Raw genomic sequence first — 17,464 nt, forward strand, 5'->3', positions numbered from 1 at the left:
CCTTAAACTCTAATTGAACGAAGGAAACTTGTTGTTGCTATAATTATATTATTACATTCGTCTTATTTTGAGATTTGGGATGACGGTCAGTACTGGAGGTCTCAAAGTCAAAATTTCAAGTCAAAAATTGAGCGTCACCTTAAGGTTGCAATGATTGATAATGGAGGTACTAGGATATCTAAGAATGTGTTCTATTTAGTGAAATGGTGTGAAACTGCTTTGCAAGAAATAACCTTGACTTTAAAGATTGACCTTGCGGATCCACCCCTTGCAAGACGGAGAATTCGTTCTAAGATAACCCAATAGGTTTATTAAGCCAAACCCGTAATGTTGTGACCTCTATTTATTTGTAGTCATAGACTAATATGAGAGACTTTTCCAAAAAAAATGGGAATAAATAAAAGACTGATATGAGACAAAACCCTCAGTTCTTCACCCTCTGCCCTGCAGGGTAAAACCCTAGAAACAGAGAGGCGAACAAGCACCACCACCAAAATCAATGGCAACACGAGCGGCTTTGGAGAAGAACGACTTGAGAGAGAGAGAAACCCCAGTGACACAATCACTACTGATTTACCTAACAACATACTATTTGGTCACGAAAACGTTCAAGGACTGAGCGTGGGAGTGCCAAGACTTTGGCTTGAGCACTGGGTTTTAAGGTGAACCCTTTCTTCTTTTTGAAAACTTGTATTTATAGGCGAATATTGCACTGGTCCATATTTGAACCAAGTTTCCCGCCCTCATCACAAGTTGACAAGTGTCCTGAATTGGCTCCAAATGTTACCAAGTGTCCGAAATAACTCTCCACTAACATACATGGCAATTGCTTGAGATCATGGGTGGTTAATAGAAGTTATGTGAATTGCTCATGTGTTTTTCTCCATTTGTGGGAAGTTACTTGCAGTAGAGCCAAGATCATGGGATTCCTTGTTCTCCTCATCCGTGGCAGGTAAATAGGTAATGGGCCATATGACTTAGTAAAATGGCCTTTTACAAATAACCATCAACAATGAATGAGAAAATTACGGTCAATGACGTGTTTAGATAATTAATACCTGCAAAGTACATTTTCAACATTAACAAATGTTCTCAGCATGCTCTTAGCGGGTATTAATTATCAAAACACATCCTAGGCCTTCATTTTCCCTTCTGGAATTACCCATCACTGACCGTGGGCCATGGGCTTGACTTAAATTAACGCAACTAATGAAGCCCACGCAAATTAAACCCGTCCGAATCAGATTAAAATTAATTGGGCCTACTCTCATATTGTCTTGGTCCATTAATCTTATATCCAAACATTTCTATTTCTCGGCCCAAATTAATTGAATTTCAATTAAATGGCCCTCCAGCGCTCATCTAGAACTGGGTGCCAAAAACGGATGTAAATAATGTCCCCCCCAGGCCTTAACGTTGTTCATGGTCTAAGCTTGTCGATTAGGACAAAATACAGTTTTTTGCAAGCCAACGAGTACTTAGTTTATTATCAAATTTGAAACAAAAAGATAATCAGGCTTAAGTTCAGCCTAAAATCTTTTTGAACTTTTCAAATGAGGTATTTAAAACTGAAATCAAAAATAGGTTTTTGGCCAAAATTTGGTCGAAAGCATTTGATATGTTAACCATCTAGCATACAGGTTGTTACCCATTGGATTGCCATGAGATAATGATTTATGTAGTTGGCTTTGTAGGTACTATGGATCAGTCGAAAAGTAGTCTAGGCAAACAAGGAAGCGATGGATCCAGAGACCCTGTAATGCAGGCGTGCACTACAGAATCTCTGATTTTAGGACTGCCTCTATTAAACTCATTCCACCACACTACTCCTGATTTGGGCATTATACTACTGAGACTACGTAGCAATCTCTTAATACTTGCTCGGTCCTCATCTGTTGTTCCTTTGGAAATTCCAACTTCTAAATAAACATAATCATACATTCTTCATACTTTTTATTTTATCTTTTTACTTTTTAATTCTTTTAAAAGTATCATCATTGCCTTTTCTTATTGTTAGTGTAAGTTCAAAAGTGAAGGCTAAAAGAGTAAACTCATCAACTTTTGCCTCATTACTTTTGAACATGGACAATCTTTTTTGAAACAGCAAAAGGTTTCAAAAGAGCTCAACAAATGGGAACGGAGAGAGTAGAAGCTAAAGAGTGATTGGTTGCGATCAAAGGAAGCCGGATGAGGGGGTGATGGGATGTTTTTGGCTTGGTTTGCCAAACGGAGGAGTTTCGACCAGTTATTAATTAGTAAGAGTGGATGAGACCTCATCCACCCTCCCCTAACATTTCAATCACAAAATAACTTTATTTTCTCATTTTATCCCTCATCCAAGCTAAATTATTCTATTTTATTCCCTCCGCCTTTTTTTTAATACTTCATCCAAACCAATTACTCCCTCATTCCCTTTTTAAGTGTCCTATTTCGTAACTCCAACTTATTAAAAAGACATCATCATTATATTTTTTACATCAACTTTTTTCTCTACTTTCTATACTTACTTATCGTCATTACACTTTTAATCACTAAATTTTTAAAATAAAATCTACTTTTAGGGACAAAATAGACAATGCACCAACTTTTATCCACTAAATTTTCAAAATGGACATTTATTAAAGGACGGCCTAAAATGGAATACTTTTTATCTATCCTTCATAAAAATCACATTAATATGGGTTCACCCTTCATAAATAATACCCTTTATTATCTTATTTCCTTCATAAATTATACCCTCAAAACTCATCCTACATCCAATCAGGTCCTAAGGGCCTGTTTGCTGGGGTGTTAGAAGAGGGATAAGAAAGGAAGGGGGAGAAGGAAGATGGTGTTTGGCCGGGGGAGAAGAAAGGGAATAAAGGAGAGGGAGAGCTTATACCCTTGGAGAGACCTTAGCTAATCCCACCCCCCACCCTTAGATAAACTTATCTGGGCGGGAAAAAAGACCAAATTGATCCTCAAACTTTTGTTGTATTTTCAATGTAATTATTTAACGATGACAATGAAGTAAATTCATATACTATCATCCATTGGTATCCACATACTCGTATCCACCCTTATCAATTACTCAAACCAAATACAAGTTAATCCTCTTTTTTAGCTAATCACCTATCATAACGTTTCCATCACTTATCCATTTTTCTTTCTTATCCACCCAAAACTTTATCAGTCAGACAATCTAGCGGTGTACATCTCTTCTACTATACTTGTCCTCTTCATTATTTAAGAGTAATTCAGTGCTCCTAAATCACAATCACGAAACAGTGCTTCAGGAGTTCTTAATAATTTGTCCAACTATGTCTACTAGAAAGTAACATATCCTCTTAAGGACTATTAATGAGTTGAGCCGAGCTTTGTCAAGTTTGAGCCCGAATTGACTCGTTTATTAAATTAGTCAAAAATTTAAACTCGAACTCAACTTGTTTACTAAACAAGTCGAGCCGAATTTGCGTATTTGGGTGTGTAGTTGGGTGTGGTTGTAAAATGACTCTTTGCAAATCAAATTTTTTAACATCACACTCAGTCATACACCCAAATACACACTCATACTCACAATAAAGGTGAGGCCCACACACACTAAATGCGTAGTGTGTGCAGGCTCTACCTTTATTATGAGTATGAATGTGTAGTTGAGTGTGGTTGTAGAATGACTCTTTGCAAATTGCTCGGTTCTTTTTACAGCTCTCCCTGTCCTTCTCTCCATGATCTCAGATTCAAAAATTTTTTTGACCTGACCTTGGCTTCAAATTCCTCACTCAATGCGTGACCCCACATCATATCAATCACATCCATCCTCCATTCTCTCTCTCTCTCTCTCTCTTCCTCACACATGAAGCTTACATCTCAAACCACCCAAACTGCTACCAGGCAAACTGATAATCACAGTCATCAGACCACCCAAACCCCTCAAACAAAATGCACTGTTCCTCCCGTCTCTCTCTCCCCCTTCTCCTCTTACTCCTATCACTCCCTCCCCTCCCTTCTCTCTTCACCAATGAGCATCATCCAAACAACAACCACCAACAACCCAACAACAAGAATCTCCACCCAAACACCATGAATCCATCTGAACTCGAAACCCTTTTCAAGATCATGGAAACCATTTCCTCTGACAAGAACTGGAGACTATCCTACCCCAACCCTTGCCGAACAGGCTTATCCTGGCCTGGGATAGAGTGCAAGCCAGGAAATGACAGCCACCTCCATGTGACTAGGCTTGATTTTGGCACACCACCAAACCCAACTTGTAAAGCCACAGCCATGCTCCCTTCACAGCTCTTTGACCTCCCCTTCCTTCAATCCCTGTTCATCTTTCACTGCTTCACTCACACAAAAACCACCCTCTCTGTTTCAGGAAACAGAGTTGTTGTCTCCTCTTCACTTCAACAACTCAGTTTCAGATCAAATTCAGCACTAATTGGCTCAATCCCACCTCAAATCTCCTCATTAAAATCCCTCCAGATCCTCACATTGTCACAGAACCGCCTTTCCGGGCAAATTCCGGTCGAGGTTTTTGCTTTAAGCTCCTTGGTTCACCTTGATCTCAGCTACAATTTGCTCACAGGCACCATACCAAATCAAGTGGGAAGCCTCAGAAATCTGGTGGGACTTGATTTGAGCTATAATTCATTATCAGGAGCAATCCCAAGCACAATAGGCCAACTGGGTATGCTTCAGAAGCTGGATTTGAGCTCAAACTCTCTGTTTGGTGGAATCCCTGAGAGCATTGAGAGGCTAAATTCTCTCTTCTTTTTGGCTCTGAGCAACAATAGATTGAAAGGAAATTTCCCAAAAGGGTTTGAAAAATTGCAGGGTTTGCAGTACTTCATAATGGATGATAACCCAATGTTTGTATCTTTGCCAGCAGAATTTGGTCAGCTGCAGAAGTTGCAAGAGCTAAGGCTTGCAAATTCTGGGTATTCAGGCACAATCCCACCAGCATTTTCCCAGCTCAAGAATTTAAGCACACTGTCACTGCAAAACAACCGATTAACGGGCGAAATCCCGGCTGGTTTCGGGGGCCTTCCGCACATGTATCACCTGAATTTGAGCAGAAACTTCTTGGGTGGTGTTGTTCCTTTCAACTCAAGTTTTCTGAACAGGCTAGGAGCAAATTTGGACCTGAGTGGAAATCCAGGGCTGTGTTTGAGCCCATCTGAAGCGGAGATTGTGAAGTTTGGAATTACTGTTTGTGGAAAGAACAGGACTGGCTCTCTGATTCATCCAGTAAAGAAGTCTGAGGCTCCATGTGGATTGCTCAGATCATTTCTGATTTTTGGTGCTTTAGGCTTTATGGCACTTCAACATTTGCTCAGATCATCAGTGTGAATTAGATCTCTCTATTTTATTATGTTTCCACTGTGATGGGTTATTACTCCTACTGTATTTTCTCGGCCGTTTTCTGTTCATTGATCTTAAATTTTGCATAGTGTAGTTTGGACTGAATTATTTGTTGAATTTATTTTTTTCTTTCTTTCTTTTTTTTTTCTGCTCAATTTTTTTATAATTCATCCCGATTGAAGAAAGTTAGAAAGTAAAGAATTATAACTGAATTTTTTAAAAAAAAATTATTAAAGACAAAACTAATTCAAAAACGATATTTTGAATTATTTAATATTTTCTAATTTGTTTTCAAGTTCAGTTCATAGTTTTTAAATTTTTCTTGCCCGGACGAGTTTGAAAACTCAAATATTTTTGTCAGCAAAAGTTTTTAAGAAAAAAATCACTAACAATCAGAATTAATTATTATTTGATAAAATAAGTTACTTTAGTTCAAACTCCACAAATATCATGTTAGTAAAATTCAGGATTTTACTTTACATGATAGCTACATTCAACTTAAAATTATCACAATGAGGGAGTCTAAAAATTAAAAAATCGAAGACCAAAAAAAAAAAATTTCACAAAGACAAATTTATTAATGTTGTTTTATACTTTTTTTCAAATTCTGTTCATATATTTTATACAGTTTTTGATTTTTTCATTAAGATGAAAGATTAATCTAAAAAATGACGACAAAAAAAATTAAAAGAAATTTACAAAAACTGAAAAAATACCAAAAAACCATTCCAGGCCCAAATATTAGGAGATGTTCAACCTGATTGGGGAGTACTTGTTCAAAAGAAAAAAAAAACTGATTCGGGAGTAGCAGTAGTAGCTGAGCTACTTTAATTCCACGGTTCCACCATATTGAGTGCATGCAGAGACTCATCTTTATGATTGAAGTGATGGATCTATTTATCATACTGCTTGATGCATTTTATGCGAGGAGAGTGTTTTTTATGCGAGAAGAGTGTTTTTTGCGCTCATCAAATTGTTAGTACCGCATTTTTAAGAAGAGTCCAATAATTAATATGGAGTTGATTTTCGCACTCTCCTTCGGACAGCCATTAACAATTGAGGAGTACAAAAATTACTCATTCTTTATGCGAAAAGTCTAATGGTACTGACGAGATTCCTACCGAAATTGTACCGACGGCTACGAAGTGCCGTCTCCGGTCACCAAACAGCCGATCCAAGCCGTCCAAAAATTCTAAAGAAAAAAACCGAGGAGGCTAGCGCAAGAATCAACGACATTCGATATATGTAGGATGCTTGATCGACTGTAGGTACAATTTCAATTTCAGTGGGAATCTCGTCGGTACATTAGCAGCACTCTTCTCTATGTGATCATCCATTAATGGAAGCAATTAAGGACACGTGAGTATTTGATTTGATTTGACAGTTCTGTGGCCCGATGAGGGTCTAAACTTTGGAGAAGTTTTTGGGTTTCAAGCAAGTACCTCGCAGCAGTATCCATCGGTGATCCGAACGGTTCAAACAGAGATTCAACAGCCCAAATTTACTCCCTCACTCTCTCCTTTCCTCACCACTCTATCTCCTCTGTTTTTTTCTAAAATTCGAATCATTCAAAACACGTTTGAACTGTCCAGATTGCAGACACCCCACCGGCACCCAAAAATTTCTCCAAACTTTGTGTCTTCGTACGTTTAGGTAGGGTCTACTTTGTGTCTTCGTACGTTTAGGTAGGGTCTACGTATGAGCAAGTCTGAAAATGGAGCCACTGGACAACTGTAACTCGTGAATAGGGAATAGTGTTAGCATCTCCAGGTGTAGTTGCTTTTGGAGGTAGGCCCGTTTCAGAAACCTTTCAAAAAAAATTTTAATTTATTTTATATTTTCAAACTCAAAAATAAAATAAATGAAAAATAATTTTTTAATTTTTTTTTGCATCGTATAAAAGATTTCATCGAGATTTTCCAAACAGGATTTATAATGCATATTTTTAGATTTCAATAAACCCATAATTTTTGAGCTTGAAATTACCTTTTTAAAAATAAGAATTTATTTTCGGTTTCGGAACGGAGCCGTAGTATAAGATTGAAGAGAATAATAAATTTTTTACATCGCTTGGTGTAAATATTTGTTTCTCTTAAATCAATTACATTGTACTACGTTACAAAACAGTGGTCCCAATTAGGAATGACAACGGGGTGGAGCAAATTTTTACGTACCCCGACCCCGACCCCACCCGAAAATTATTACAAGGCCCCAACCCTAATTGGGTATTTTTTGGGTATTCCCATTCCCGCCTCGATGGGAGAACGGTTTACCCGTCCTGCCCTGCACCGTAAGAAATTAAAAAAATTTGGTAATCTAAAAGCAAAATAAAAGAAAATAATTATGAAAAAAGTGGTAGTTTAGTATAATGGTGAAAATATAAAGTTAAGAATAAGATTTTTTTAGTATAATGATAATAATACTATTAGGGTAAAAATGTTACATTTTAAGTATAATGATAATTAAATTAGGATAAAAGTATAATTATATATATATAAATATATGTCGGGGTGGGTAATTAATATCGGGATAGGTATTTCGGGGTGGGTTCAGGACGGGATACTTCCACCTCGAACCCAGTCAGATTTTGGAATTTTAACCTCAACCCCAATTCTATGCCCGAAAATAAGTTGAAAAACCTGCCCCGAATGGGGCAAGACGGGTCCGATTGTTATCCCTAGTCTCAATCAATAAAACATGACGATATGGCGTAATATAGGAGTAATTGATTTGAAGAAAATAAATATTTATACCGACAATGTAAAAAATTTAACCTCAAGATTGAAGGGAAACAACCCCCTCAACCCCCCCCCCCCCCCCCCCAAAAAAAAAAAAAAAAAAAAACTATTCCTCATAGCAAGAACGTCCAGAGTTTGCGTTCAAGCATAGGATCCTTTGCACCCTTTTTCCATTTTCACTCTACGTCCCCGCTCTCTCAGTCTTCAATCTTGCAAATTTTTGTATCGTCAATTATTTTCAAAAGATAATTCAACGCTCACGCTCCTATTCTCACTCCCAACACGCATTTTAATTTGTACCGAGGTCATGACAACAATTGTATCGCAGCGTGCAGCAAAGGCGCGATTTTGTTCTAGTGGGGTACTGTATAATCATACGAAACAATTGAAATTCAAAAGTAGGAGTCGATCGAAAGGAAAAAGAAGTGGGGGGGGGGGGTTAAGACAAGACCAGACCTCCACGGTACTGACTGCAAGGACACTAGCTTGAAACCAAAAACTGAGAGAAATTTTTTTTTAAAAATGAACAGTATATTTCACGTTTTTAAATTTAAAAATAATGTAATTAAAAAATAAATTTAAATTTTTTTTGTATCGTATAAAAGATTTCATTGAGATCTTTCAAACAAAATCTATTTTTATATTTCAATAAGCCTATAATTTTTAAGCTTGAAATTATTTTCTTAAAAAATAAGAACTTAAAACCCGTTCCGGTGTTCCCCTAAGGTTTTACTCTTTTTGTCCCTATATTCTTTTGGCTCTCGTCCTATTCTAATCGGATAAAAAATTAATTATAACTTTTAATTGTTTATACTATTTATATGCAATAAGGATATTATTTGATAGAGTTCAACAAGCTCTTTTAAATGATATTTTCAAAATCATCTAAAAATTATGTATTGCAAGATATAATCAGTTGAAAAGTGGCACGAACTTCTAAAATGGACTAAAAAATGAGGACAGATGGAGTATTTTTTTAAGTACTTAATTATTTTCAATTTCATGAGATAGATCATTCTCTCACAATACATCATATTTAATTCAGAAAAATACTTATTTTAGTTAGTAGCCAGAACGGGGCCTAACTCAAAACCCATGCTTCATAACTCCAAATCTCCCTCCATTCCTCAATTTTGGAGGATTTATACATTTCAACTCATCCTCTATTCTTATCTCCATTTTGGAGGATTGATTTCCATCCTCCATATTTGGAGTACCAAAAATTTATGAAGAATCTCCTCTATTTCACTATTCATCATTTTCATATATCATTTTAATCATTAAACTAGTTTGGTACATTTATCTTTTATAAAATTGGTACTAATTAAAAGATATTTACATTATCTTTAAAATAAGACCAATCTTGAGTACTTATTTATAAAAATAAGAATATGATAATTTGAATTTTGAAAAGAAAGTGATGAAGTTTGAGATTTTGAGTGAGTTTTTTAACACACAGAGGAAGAAATAAAATATTGAGTTGGAGTTGTTATGAATTGTAAAGCCCTCTATAGTTTGCTTTTTCATTGTTAAACAGTATAGTTTTGCCAGCTTCCCTTGCAATTTTGCTCTCAAAAGTATCTTCCATTTAATTTTCCCATTTTGTCCTTTTTCACTGCTACCACTATCATACTTCTACCATCATATGAGAATAGCGATTGCACGTGCTACCAACAATGTTGGAATGTCGTGATTAAGGTTAAAAAATCTACTAATATATACGAAAGTACATAGAAATGTGAGAAATGCTACGATCGATATACTCATTTTATTTGGGTATGTATCATATGCACCCAAAAAATGTTATACTATATGATTCGCAGAGGAAATATTAAGAATCATATTGCTGAAAAGTTATGATTTTAGTATAAAAGTTACGAGATGCACAAAAATGTTATGATCTTATTGAAAATGTTATGAATTCTATACGTTACGAATTCTATTGCTGAAAAGTTATGATTTTTTAGCGCTGAAAAGTTACGAGATGCACCAAAATGTTATGAATCATAAGAAAAATGTTACGAATTCTATTGCTCCAAGGTTACGAGTTTTAGAATAAAAATTACTGAATACATGCACTTTTAATGGGCATGTATTGTATACTTTACGACAATGAACCAAATGTGCATTAAGAATGCGTTGTTCATATACTGCTTCTTTTACCTCGGGGGTTGTTTCTTGAGTTTAGTTTTAACTGTTGCGGACTATCACATAGTTAATATTATAATATCTCATTCTTTGTATTTTTCATTAATACCATGTGATTGATCTTCTCTTCCAGTTTGAGGAAAAAAGTTGTGAACATGTTTAATTCTCCAAGTGTGATTATATGGTGAGAGAAACTTGCTTATTTCATATCTCGGAATACTGCACCGAGGCGAGAGGTGGTTGTGGCGGCCAGTGGTGGTCGTGCTGGTTGGAGCTGCTCGCGGTTTTGTGGCAGTTGGTCAGTGTTCAGCAGTTTGTCAGCAGTTTGGGTACGTGGTAGGAATAAAGTTGAAGCTTGTCTGCTAGGCTCCGATTTGCTCCGATGGTTCGATGCTTTGATCAGTTTCTCATTGAGGTCGTCATTTCTTCTCGTCGAGACGAATCAATTATAATATATAAAAGTTTCACACAAAATTAACCGATGCGAAAAAAATTTAAATAAGGACAAAACAAAAAGTCCGTAAGACTTTACAACTTGTAGATTAGCGAATCAATAATATATAGTAGTTGTAATATCCGCCTCGAATATTTTGGTATTTCAATTACTTTTAATTGAACTATGTGTTTTAGGAGTTTAAATCGTAAATAATAGAACTTGCGAGGATCCTATGTGTGATTTGTGATTGGAGTATAAGTTAGGACGTTGTTCCGTTTGCATTTGATAAATTTTCTTGTGCCCCTATATAACAAAATATCTTGGGGATATTTATCTTTCTCCATACGTATCTTGTTTCTATGTAGAGAGAGAGAGAGGCGGCAAAAGAGAAAGAAGAGAAGGTCAGAGACTCTGGTCTGTTCTTTAAGAAATTATTGAAGGTATTAGTGTGTCTAGCATACGGTGTTAAATTTTCATAATTTTTCAAGAGGTGTAGAAAAAGATAAAAATCATAAACTTAACTGTGGTCAGAATCCTATTTTTTAGCAGACAGTTTACAGAGCTGCGTCTTTTATCAATTTTTTTTATAGTTAAGCGATTCTCCTGATTATGGGTCCTTATGAGTCTGAGAGATTGATAAGTTGATGATGTTTTGGCGTTAGAATTATTAAAAAGTATTAAGTATTTGATTTTTAATGAATTTTCGAACACAGACTGTTCTGCTGAAAATTGTGTTTCGCTGCACAGAATTTTTGAGTTTGGAGGTGATTTTGACTAGGTTTATTTATTGTGAAAAATCTAAGAAAAATCAGGAATGAACATTGGTGAGTGATAATGGTGTGTACTAAATTTGGGATTTATTAGATACATATTCTAAGTTTGGCGGATTTTACAAGTGGCTGTGTCTCTGCTGAGTTTTGTATTTGCTGCACTGACACATTTTGAAAAAATGGTCATATCTTTTAGATCGGATATCGGGTTGGCGCAAGGGTTATTGATTCTGAAACTAGACTCGTATATCTTTCGGAATATGTGAAGGTTGTAGCTTAGTTTATACCGGGTTAAATCAGTTTTTGATTTGAAGTTGATAAACGTGCAAAATCTGTGATTTTGGACAAATTTTTGTGTAACTTTGGACGAGCATAATTTTATCGTTCGGACTCCGTTTTTAACATATTTTATATTAAAATTCATGTACCAAAGATGTACTTTCTAATGATGGTGGTTTCATAATCTAGTTTTAACCCTATAAGAAGTTATAGGCAGAATACGACATGCTGGTTGTAGATTTCAAACCAAATGTAGGGGTGATGTGGTGTTTGAGTGTTATGTTTGTTTAGGAACACTTATAAACCTTTAAAATGGACATGCTTGTATGCGTTAAGCATCGTTAACCTATTTTTAGTGTTATAGATTATTTTCAAGAGTTGGTGGTAATGTTTAAGTGTTCAATAAACTGATATGGTTAGCTTGTGACTAGGTTACAAGCCAGTCAATTGGGGAGGTTCCGAAACCGTAAGTTTGGCATACCTAGGTCGATACAAAGGTAAGTGTATTTGATATGGTTTTCTTCAATATAATATTGTTGTGGTGGTGAGTATATATCTTGCTAATCGTAGTTAGCTTTCGATATAGTTATCTTTTATGAAATATTGTTGTGATGGTGAGTGTATATCTTGCTAATCGAAGTTAGCTTTCAATATGATTTTTTTTTATGAGATATTGCTATAGTGGTGAGTGTATATCATGTTAACAGATGATTTAGCTGTTGATATGCATGCATGATGATATGTATGCTTGGAGGTTATATATCATGCTAACCGATATTTAGTTATTGATATGCATGTTGTGGTGTGTTGATTGTACCCGTTTAAGAATTGTGGAGTGAGTCACACCATGTTGTGGGCCGTACCGTCTAATTAACGGTAAATGAGAATATGGTGTGCGGGATACAATACCTGGGTACATGGGATGTGACAGACGTGCCAGTGCATATGATGTGACTACATTCATATTGTTGTGCATTGATTATTATTGCTCAGTTGGGTGGATATGTTGGTTATAACTGTTGTATACATTCAAGTATTTCAGTTACGTTGGTGATGTGCATTCTGGTTGATATTCATTCGGGTATTGTGGTATATATTATGTTGAGCATTTCTATATCTCACATACTCTGGCTTTCCTTTTTGGTTTGCTAGGCAGCAGGTTGCTTAGAGTGGGTCCACTACCAGCCGTCGTGTTGAGGCATTTTGCTAGCGTCAAGTGGGATTTTGGTTATGTTATTGTGGAGTATCTTAGTTGGTGCAGAACTTAATTTGTAAAGAGTTGTAGCTAAGGATAGTTAAAGCTTTTAAATTGTATAGGTTGTAATTAAGTTTAGTCAATGGTTGGTGTTCTATTTGAGGTTAGCCTTGCACGTTGTGGATAGTCGAGTTTGTTGTAGGTGGTTGATGAAGAAGTTAGTTTATTCAAGTTGTAAGTAAGTCGTCAGTGGATGTGTTGAAGTATAGAATTTTTAAAGTACTATAATGCATATGTTATTTTTTGGTTGTGCGATATCATAGTTGGTTGGTCAATACGTTGATTCATTTTTTTATTAAGGTGATAAGTCTTCCGCTAGGTATTTATTTCTGACAGGTTGTGAGGTGTGGTTTGGTCTTCTGTATGGAATGCCACGTGGTCGTACTGACTCAGGCTCACTTTTGGTGCCGTTTGCGAGGCGGAGTGTGACAGTAAATGCTTCTTGTTGGTTTTTTGGTGCTACGGAAATATAAATGCTGAACTTATGCACTATGAAATCCAAGTGCCCAAGCATTGATTCTATATTCGTTGTTATGAGCCACGACATTAATGATCTTACCATTGCGTAGGCTCCCCACATTTAAATCGATGAACATATGGGGAAGAGCAGATTTTCTATCCACCCACCCACGGACCCACCATCATGGGAAATGGAAGCAAGCGGGCATTGCATCTATATCTGAACCACGTCGCACAAGTTTAGGGTTTTTTTTTTTTTTCGACTCGTCAAAAGTTTGACATTGTTTTTTTTGGGTAAGGAAAGTCGATATTGTTAATTATAGGAAATGAGATGTTGAACTCTAGTCAAATCCGTGTGAACACATGATGCGTACTTAGCTACTACTCCACTTGCTATGAAATCCGTTCATATTATGGCTCATTTGTTTGCCCGGTAATAAGCAGAGGTGATATAAGAGTCATGGGATTAGCATGAGATATTGAATTCATTGAGATATATACCAAAGCATATGAATATTGATGATAAAATAATATTTGTGTTTGTTCTGGGGAGAATTGCGACATGCCTTTTTTAATTTTGTCTTCATATAAATCATAAATATTAGTAGAAATCATGTTCGTTTTGGAATTTTGAATAATGAGTGGAGAGAGAGAGAGAGATAGAGAAATAAGAATAATAATTGGAAGAAAATTTATTAAAAAATATCGTATGCAGAGAGAGAATCCCAAAACAAAACATGGTTGACCGGAAAAAAAGAGAGTCACCTTAGTGCTATTTTGCTGGAGGAAATATGAAATCTCCGACGATAATTATACTCTGTGCAACAGTCGGATATAGACTAGTGTTCCATTTATCTCATCTTACTTCGAAAAACCACTCATTGAATTTCTGAGACCCACGGGGTAATTACATCTACGATCAATCCGAAATTTCCAAAGAAACGAGTCCTTATAATTATCATCTGCTATTAAATGTTGCAAACCAAAAGATTGAAGCTAAAAAAAGCTTGTTTAGTAAACGAGTTGAACTCGAAAAAAAATTCGACTCGTTAATGGAAACTCGACTTGATTAACAAAACTCATTTAATAAATGACTAAGCTCGACTCGTTAAAGTTTGAGTTCAAGTTTTTGACTCATTTAATAAATAAACCGAGCTCGAGCTCGACAAAGTTCAACTCGGCTCATTTGCATCCTAGCTAGCAGCTACCTAAAAGCTTGAGCAATTGAAAGCCAAATTTTGGAGAAGAAAAAGAAAAGCATTACTCTTGCCCAACTACTGATCAATCAATAAGGTCACATGAAGGGGTAGGAAATCAGGAACTTTTGCTGCGACTGTCGAAGAGAATAACTGTACCTTCCTTTTGAGGGAAGGAGAACAAGCAAGATCAAACGAAAGCCAAGGGGTCTATTCCTTGGGAGTAATGTTCACTCAATCATGACTATTCACACAATAATACAAACAATCATGTACCTATCAACACTAGCTCTTTTAGAGATTGAAGCTTAAAATAGCTCACTTGACTGTCAATAAAATATATATATATATATATATATATATATATATATATATATATACAGTCGGGTTCCGATAAGGGATCCTGCATTTTTTTAAAATGCGAGACTCCCCTTTCCGATTGAATTTCGATGATCCGAGCCACTCAAAGTGATCAGAACGTGATTTTAAGGGTCCTCGCGAGAAATCAGCAAAAAAAATGACCGGGAAGGGCTTCATCCGAGCAGTTTTCATTGAACGGTTCAAAAAAAACTGCTCGGATGAAGCCCTTCCCGGTCATTTTTTTGCTGATTTCTCACGGGGACCCTTAAAAATCACGTTCTGCACACATTGAACGGTTCGGATTTTCAAAATTTGATCGGGAAATGAAAGTCCCTCATTTTAAAAAAATGAGGGATCCCTCACTTGATAATTTGTGTGTGTATATATATATATATATATATATATATATATATATATATATATATATATATATATATATATATATATATAAATCAAAATAATGTGATTCTCCATGCACATTTTCGAGGCAGATTCAAAAAAAAAAAAAAAATTATCTGGGGAAAATGTTTATCTAAATCTCTACTCAATTTTAATTGACAATTCCATTTTATGTAAATGTTTCAGAATCCGAAATCTGAATGAAAAAATAGAAGATTGGATTGAGTACCTCCACGTATCGGATTAAGCTTATTTTTTACGGCTCGAATCATCCGTGCGGGAATTGGAATGGGCCCCACGTGCCCGTCGGTTCCCGGTCAGTGCTGTTTGTCGCCGAACAAGTTTTTGGTTACAAACAGTAATGCACATTTTGGAAGGAAAAAAACAAGTTTAGTTAGCCACAGTTGGAAATGATCAGATGTATGTCCTCGTACAAAATGGGCGAACAAACAGCTCAAAGTGAGCCTCTGCACCTCTCTGGCATGGCATCAATACTACTACACAATTTAAATCCAAAAACCACGACTGCTGCACGAGGGGTCACCTCTCTCTCCAATCTTATTTCAGGTACCACTAGATACTAAATGTAGCAGAATTGTGGCAGACCCTCACGTGGGGATCCAGTAGACTCCTACACATATATTACTAAAACTTCATTACTTTGGATAGAGACTTCTACGCTTGTTTTTTTTTCCATCCGCACTCTTTATTTTATCCGTAATAATGTTAATTTACTTTCTTACCCTTCCGTAAATTTACTTTTCCATATATGAAAGGGCAATATAGTAAATTCACACCAAAGAGAGACCAAAAAAAAAGAGAGTTTAAATGGTAAAGATGGAAGTGTTAAAATCAATTCCCTTCTTTAAATCTGCATTTTCTTACTTTTTCTACTGTTTTAGGTGAAGATGGTCAATGGTGATTTTCTCCACACAATATATATATGCGCACACTGTTTGGTGTACAACGGATAATGTGGGACTCACCTCAGAGTCTTAAACAAATGATCAGATCCGTTCAATTTCTTTGGAACATATTTCTATGAGTTTGTATACAAATCAAGTCATTCAGATATCGTTAAGGGCTTGCTTGATTTTCTTCCTTGAATTGGCAAGGAAAAAATTGAATGGCTTGATCAAACTCTTATCGATAACCGAATGAGCTAAATTTTTTCATGAACTTTTAAGCAGATATTTTAAGCAAATTGAACGGATCCGATTATTAGTGTAGAACCGCAAAATAGGTCACACGCAATATGGTGTATATTTGGTATGCACCAAATGGTGTACATATATTAATTTGGGCTCTTTCCCCCCACATCCGAAATGATATATGAATGCATGAAATAGAACTTTGAACTAGGAAAAATCACATAAATATTTGGTGTTAAAAGAGGTTTTAGGGCACCACCACTTGGCGGTGCCCCAAACCCCTGAATAATTACTCTTGAAGTAGTTTTTTGCTCATGCACTCTTGAAGTAGTTAGTAGCTACTAGTAATATGATATGAGCCTTTATTAATGAAATTGAATAGAATAGAACAGTACAACATTGCCACTAGCAAGACTGGTAGTGAAGTCAAGGGAAACAGGCCCAGTCAGTGGCTTTGGGCCCGACTGCTTTGATTTGGGCCCATTGTTGACAATAAAGTCACATCGCCCTCTCTGGCCCAAAAAATTGTCTTCTCCTATTGGCAAGGCTGATAAACAACCAAATGCTCGAGTTCATGTTCGCTAAAAATTCGTTTGAGATTGATTTGCTGCATAAACAATTCAAGTTCAAACATATTTTTGAAGCCCGTTAGTCTTTCGAATCAACTCGAACAAACCACAGTTCGGCTATGTTCAGTGTGATGTCTGAAAACTGTAAGCTATTTGAGATGGGTTTGTGATCGAACAATCCCTTGTTCGGCTCGTTCAATCTAATGTCTAGGAAATTTAACTTATTCGAGATGGAATCATGATCTAACAAACCATTGTTCAGCTCGTTCAGTCTGATGTCTAAAAAATTGAAGCTATTCGAGATGGGTTCATGATCGATTCAATTGAAGCAAATAAGCCAAGTTCCAAAATTATTTATATT

General features: G+C 36.0%; 1 protein-coding gene across 1 annotated transcript; it reads left to right on the forward strand.

Moving 5' to 3' along the window:
- Window positions 1-3,780: 3,780 nt before the first annotated feature.
- LOC131329950 (receptor like protein 29) lies at window positions 3,781-5,448 on the forward strand. Its single transcript, XM_058363394.1, has one exon. It carries the CDS (start codon window positions 3,919-3,921, stop codon window positions 5,329-5,331), a length of 1,413 nt encoding a protein of 470 aa, XP_058219377.1. The 5' UTR covers window positions 3,781-3,918; the 3' UTR covers window positions 5,332-5,448.
- The last annotated feature ends 12,016 nt before the right edge of the window (window positions 5,449-17,464 follow it).

Source organism: Rhododendron vialii, chromosome 6a (genome assembly GCF_030253575.1).
Source record: "Rhododendron vialii isolate Sample 1 chromosome 6a, ASM3025357v1".
Taxonomy (NCBI): Eukaryota; Viridiplantae; Streptophyta; class Magnoliopsida; order Ericales; family Ericaceae; genus Rhododendron; species Rhododendron vialii.